Here is a 6542-nt window from a genome sequence, read left to right as displayed (position 1 = left end):
ATTTGAAGATCCAGCTATACCTGAAGCCAGACCCAAACTTGAAATTCTTAATATGGGCCAGCAGACTCCTTTTCATCCTTAAGGCAACTTCAGTTGTGTTTCTGATACTTGCAATGACAATGAAAAGTTAGTCCATGCCCAAGCTCCCAGCTACTAAGTTAAAGAGTGGAATTTGAACCCAGGACTTCACAACAGGAATCTGGGCGTCTAATCTCAACACTTTGTGACCAAAAAAAAAAGTACAAAATGGTTCTTTCTCAGTGACATTCTGCAGGGACCAGAGATAAGACGTGGAAGCAAAGGCTTCTTGTCTCTTGGAGCCAAACTCAACTTCCCCAAAGCTGCTGCCTACTGGGGTGGCTCTGAGACCTGACACCCATCTCCAGCTCTCCCCAGCCTATACCGATCTTCCCATGGGATTCCTGGCAGCAGGAACAATACAGAGGAGAGAACACGGCCTCCGACACCAGACCCCAGGCTGGCACCCCAGCTCAGTGACCGTCTCCTCGCTGTGCCCCTGGACCCCACCAGCCTCCAGCCCTGCTCCGTAGGGTGGGGACGAGCCACTCCCTCTTTGTCACGTTGTGAGAACTTAACCGACCTTCACAGCTGGAGCCCTGATGCCAATACCCCTGCAGTGCGCTCTGCATCCTGCTCTCGGTTCCTTCTCTCCCATAAGCCACTGGTTCTGTGGAAGTGCAGTTCCTGGTGCCAAAAGCCCAGAGAGGCATCAGAAGCAGAGGCTGTTACCCCTCGTAACCCTATTCCTGCAGAAATGGGGTGCTCTGAAGGTCCAGGCAGGGACAGCTTCCAACAACTCATCCAGCCGTGTGACTGGGCATCAGCCATGGTGTTTTAGTAGGAAAGGACCTTTAGCCCCTTCCTCTCATTTTACAAATGGGGAAACTGAGGCCTGGGGAGGAGCAATGACTGGCTGGATCAGCATCACACAACAACTGCCCCGACCCCTTGTCCAGTGGTCTTCCCACAAAGCAATGGATCCAAGGGGACCCTGGCCACAGGACCCTCCAGCGTCCCCACGCCTGTCCTTCCTTCCCACATCCTGGCCTCTGCTCTTGCTGGTCCCTCTTCCTAAAGTGGCCCACTTCACAGAGGCCACAGGGCAGCTGGTCCTCCACGCCCAGGGATTATGCCACCCCCACCCCCACAGAAAGCCCTCCGTGATCCCTGACACTCCTCCTGAGTCTTGCCACCTGTCCCGTTCTCACTCTCTTCTCTTTCCTGCTTCCTGTTCCCTGTGCTAGGCACCAGACATGCAGCCCCATGCTCGTGCAGGGGAGAGATGCTTGGGAAATCCTCCCGCAAAGGAATGTATCAGCACAGACTGAATCAGGTTCCACTAAGTGTGCGCCACCAGGCCCAGCAGTGAGCACCTAGAGCTGGAGCAGGGAAGACTTCCCTGAGGTGGTGACACCTGGATGAGATCTGAAGGAGGAGTCAGTGCTCATAGGGCAAAGAGTTGTGATCAGAGGAAACAGCATGTGCAAAGACCTGAGGCAGGAGGAAGACTGGAATGTTTAAGAAACTGGAAGCAGCCACTGCATCTGTTGCCCAGCACGACACGGATGGAGAATGAGGCTTGAGAGCCAGGCGGTGCCGGGGTGAGTCCTCCCCACTTGCTTTGCTCCTTGTCCCCCATCCCTGCACTCCAGGCTGAGCTCCATGTCTCCAGGAGCCTCTCAGTGTGTGGACAGGCCAAGGAGCCACACGGCACCGGGTGGGAGTCCCAGCTCCCCATGCTCACCTTCCAAAGCCTCAGCATCCTCATCTGTAGAGAGGGGGTCCACACCACCCTGGGACAGCAGGAAAGGCCAGGAACAGGCACAAAGGGGCTGTGGCCTCCCATCCCACTCTGCCATAGCTTCAAGGACCCGGTGCACGCCTGAGGGGCTCGAAGGGTCTCTCAGCGATGACTCAAGCCTCTGCCATAACGCCTTGTAAAGGTCAGAGAGGGGTTGCTGTGCCTGATGCCATGGTCCTGGGGACCTACATGAGAGCTCCAGGCTAACCCTGTCCCCCAACACTCACTCTTGCCTTCCCACTGACCACTAGGTCAGTGGTCCGCCTGCCCACCCAGGGCAGAAGGGCTGGGCCTAGAGGGGCCTCCTGAGACCCCCACAGGGTTGCTCAGTCGCCAGGGCAAGGAATCTTCAGCCTTGCTCACAATCCAGAGGCCCAGCTCCAGAGATTCATTACCTAAGCAGAGGCGGCCTCGTCACCAGCAGGGTCTCTGGGGGCAACGGCATAAATCACAGGACTCAATCAGAGGCCATGTTTGGACTGTCACTGTTGTTATTAAATATAAATTGTGGATTTATTAAATAAGGCCCCCTCGCTCCCTCACCCCGGAGACAAAGCCCAGGGTGGCGACAAATCACATGTCAGAAGGTGGCAGCCATCCCCCCACCGCTCTTGGGAGGAAGCAGCTGACTCGCCATGGAAATCCGTTCAGCCACCTCCAGCAGCCTGCATGCTTCCGAGCTTGGGGTGTGGAGGCTGAATGAAGGGGCAGTGGGAGGCAGAAGCCCCCCATCTCTGTGCCCACCCTGGCTTTAACCAGCTGTGTGCAAAGTTGTGTTTCAAAGCTGGAGCTCAGAGCACGCTCTCTCCAGGGCCCCACCCAAACCCCAGCTGCCTGGGAGCCCCAGAGCCAGCAGGAGCCGGGAACTCTCCCCACTGCCGGAGGTGGTGGTGCAGAGCTGTCCAGGATGGGGTGGGGCAGGCCAGGTGTAAATCCTCAGGGGGCCTGCTCCAGCTCCCCAGCTAAGTTCCTTCTCCACAGCGCTTACCATCACCAGCATCACACGCTTTCATGACCATCTGCTAACTGCCTGCCATCCACTGGATGTAAGCTCGGCACAGGCAGGGGTGCCTTCGATCACTGCTGGGACCCAAGCCTCTCACCAGGCCTGGCATGTGCTACCAATGCTGAATGCTTGCTGCCCACTGGGCCTTCTCTACCAGGATTTAACTCTTTCATCCCCAGTATTACTGTGTGCAGCATTTTTTTCACCCCCTAAGAACCAGTTTTCACCCCTTGGAGGTGCTGTTTCCTCCACTGAGAATGTGTGGACTAGCGTCACGGGGGGTGAGGACCAGCTTTCCGAGCTGTGCAGAGCACATGTGCCAATCGAGAAGGGCGGCACGGCAAGGGGAATTTCAGGGAAGCATGTGGTGCCTCCACCTGGAGTAGCCAGCTCCAGATTGGGGAAACTGAGGCACCAAGCAGCATGACCCCCATCCAAGCAGGCAAGCTCAGTGCCCAAGGTCCTAAACACTGAGAAACTCAGCAGCTCACAGACATCCCAAATGCGTGAATAAATGAATGACTCAACAAAAGAATGAATGGCCCCGGGTGGCTCAGTTAAAGGGAGTAGATCACCCCTTCTCATTCTGTCATTCACCACCCTCCCTCAGGACGCAGCCCAGCCTGCAGGGACCTGTGGTGTCTCCTGCTCATCCCCCACTCCCACTGCCTGCCCAGCTGGGCCTCCCTGCAGTTCTCAGAGACCCCCGTCTTCTAGCCACCTGCAGGCTCCGACCCTGCCACTGCTTCTGCCTGGTCCACTTCCTCCTCACACCCCCTCCCAACTTGCTATGTCTATTCCTCCTGCTCTGGCCTCAACCTAGAAATTATCTAGTTCTCCAGGAGGTCCAGGAGGTCCTTCCTGGATCCCTTGAAACTGGGAAGTGCCTCCTCAGCCCCCACTCCCTGTCTTCCTGTTTCCCTGGCTCTGTTCTCAGACTAGGAGCTCCCTGAGTGTGTGCCTGGCCCAGGAAGGGGCGCTGTGACTGACAGCTGTCCATGGTCCCACTGTGTGTGGTGCCGGCACCCTCACAAACCCCACCTGCCCTGGGAGGCCTTGCTGCTCTCTGCCTGCCCACTAGGCAGGAGTTCAGCCTGGCCTACAGAGACCTCAGGCTCAGTTACCTCTGACCCACCCAGTTGGAGGATGACCCTCACCAACAAAAGATAAAACTCAGGCCAGGGAAGGTCCCCGTCCCTGCAGCCCCTCCCAGGCCTCAAGTCCCACAGACCTAAGGCCCGGGGCCTTCCTTCCTGCCCAAACCCGCCAATTTGGTCCCAAAAACAGAAACCCAGAGGCAGCAGCCCAAATAGAAATCTACCAAAAAATAAAGTAGGCAGCCACAGGCAACACCAGTCCTGCGACCCCACATGGAGACAAGCATTTTCCTGGGCAAGTGCCACTAGAAGACCGCAATCCCTGCCTGGAGCCTGCTGCCCTGCAGAGCCCTTCCCTGTACTCCCCTCTGCCCACAACAGAGGCCAGGCCTGAGGGAGGCCACACAGGGACGGGAGGCTGCAACCTCACACACATCCCACCAGGCCAGGGTTTGGAAACCCCCTTAATTCCTTCTCCAAGTGGTCCGAGGGACAGTGGCTGGGACTCCACAAGCACCGCTGCCCCAAGATGGTGATCACAGCCCCAGAGGCGGCCCAGAGCCTAGACCCTTGTTGGGGCACCAGACCCCTGGGCAGTCAGGAGGGCTTCCCGTAGGTCCTACAGCACTGGATCAGCCCCTGTCACAGCTCCCCCCTCCCTGTGCTGTCACCTCCCTGCTCTGCAGGGGTCATCCCTGATCCAGACCCAGCTTGGGCACGGGCACCCAGAGTCGGGTGAAGGTACAACAGCCGAGGGGACAACAGCCTCCACTCTCAGGCAGAAGCGTGAACATCCACACACATCACAGCCCGAGGATGTGGGAGGCCCAGCATGGAGAGCCCCGGGCTGGACTCAGGAAGCCTGGGTTCGAGTCCAGCTCTGGCACCTGCCAGCAGGGTGGGGCACCTCATGGGCCTGGGCCCCTGGTTCCTCACCAGGTAAACTCTGTCGTGCAGGGCTCATGGGAGAAGCAACAGGTATAAAGCAGGAGGGGAGTTCTAGGGACTCAGGGAACCACCCAGAGCAGGGTCAGGAGCTTGACCATCTCTGGAGCCACCCCCAGCCACCTACAGCTTTCCAGGACCTCAGGAAATCCAGATAGGAAAGGCTGGCCCTGCACACAGGCATCAGGACAAGCCCTCCTGCTGCCTATGGGGATCTTGAGTCTGTGTGCTCCCCAGGGCCTCACTGCTTGAGCACTGCTTGGCACTGTCTACCCCTAGTGCCCCAAGGGGTAGACAACAGAATCCCCCAGTCCTTTTGGAAAAGCATCTCTGCTTTCACAAGAGAAGCACAGGGTCTGGACAAAAGGAAGGGCAGGGAGAGGAAACACGGAGCCCAAGACTGGATCCTAACCTGCCATGGGGCTTGTGGCAAGCCCCTTCCCCTTTCTGGGCCTCGGTCTCCCTGTGTGTACATTGAGGAGAGTAAATCAGACAAGGGGTCGCCACTCAAATGCCAAGAAAGGGATCTGGAATGTGGCCCCCGCCAGACGCTGCCAGGAGGACATGTGGGCCTGGGGTTGCCAGGCCTTTGGGTTTTATAAAGTGAAGCCAGAAGTCTGGAGTTTTCTGTGCGTCCACCTCATCTTTAAATATTTGTAAAACATGCTCCTGGCCAAGTGAAACAGGACCGCGGCCAGAATCGGCCCACAGGCCATCCATCTGCAACTTCTTGCCGGTCCCTCCCAACTCAGAGCCCCAGTGATCCTAGGATTCCAGAATTGCTGCAGTCCAGTCAACAAACATTCAATGCTTGTTAACGGTGCACCCAGAACCAGGAGGCACCCGAGACCATGTACCCACCCCCACCCCCACCCCACAGGTCCCACTTACATCTGCACATGCGGTGGCTGGAAGCGGCCCTGGTTGATGTTGTAGAAGGTGAAGGCCTGGGTGGGGTTGGAGCTGTACTCGTCCACCTCGATGATGAGCCGGCTGTGCTGGTGCCGCCGAGCGGCCATCACGTGGGACTGGGAGAATGCCATGCCCAGGCCACAGGGGAGGAGGGCCAGGGCCTCCGCCTTCAGGACGCCGGCATCCCACCTAGAGCGCCACATGGACCTCCGCTGGCCCTGTCTCTTATACACATCTAGATGTGTATAAGAGACAGATTTGAAGATCCAGCTATACCTGAAGCCAGACCCAAACTTGAAATTCTTAATATGGGCCAGCAGACTCCTTTTCATCCTTAAGGCAACTTCAGTTTGCTTTATTTAATGTCAGATGAAGATTTAGAAAGAGGGAGAGGGCGGGGGGAGAGGAAAAAAAACACAGTCGTACAGCTCAAAAACTCATTACAAATCTTTCCAACTCAGCAGTTTGATGAATATACTTTGGTAAAAAGAAAAGGGAAGGGAGGGAGGGGACAAGAAAAAAAAGAAAAAAAAAAAAATACAACCCACAGCACTGTGGACGGATGCATGCATGGCCCAACGTGTTTAAATACTTCAGGCTTTTTTTTTTTTTCCTTCAACAAAATCCTCCAGAGCCTACAGGGTGACAGGGAGCTGGGGTAAGACAATGGCTGGTATTTTGTAAACAGGTGAGTTAAGTTTTACTTTTCAGAATTGGGAAATAAGAAGGATTCTCCTACAACCCTCCCCCATCCCCCACA

At 56.4% G+C, this 6542-nt stretch overlaps 1 protein-coding gene across 1 annotated transcript in view; it reads right to left on the bottom strand.

Moving 5' to 3' along the window:
- MPPED1 (metallophosphoesterase domain containing 1) overlaps positions 1 to 6000 on the bottom strand; it is a 117657-nt gene extending 111657 nt beyond the window's left edge. Inside the window, exon 1 of the mRNA XM_011984007.1 lies at positions 5762 to 6000. Within this exon, the coding sequence (XP_011839397.1) occupies positions 5762 to 5985 (224 nt within the window). The 5' untranslated portion in view covers positions 5986 to 6000. The remainder of the gene's footprint in view (positions 1 to 5761) is intronic.
- Between the last annotated feature and the right edge of the window lie 542 nt (positions 6001 to 6542).

This window comes from Mandrillus leucophaeus, unplaced genomic scaffold (genome assembly GCF_000951045.1).
Source record: "Mandrillus leucophaeus isolate KB7577 unplaced genomic scaffold, Mleu.le_1.0 Scaffold26, whole genome shotgun sequence".
In the NCBI taxonomy this organism is placed as follows: domain Eukaryota; kingdom Metazoa; phylum Chordata; class Mammalia; order Primates; family Cercopithecidae; genus Mandrillus; species Mandrillus leucophaeus.
Note: the sequence above shows the minus strand (reverse complement) of the source record. Positions and strands in the feature narration are given on the sequence as shown.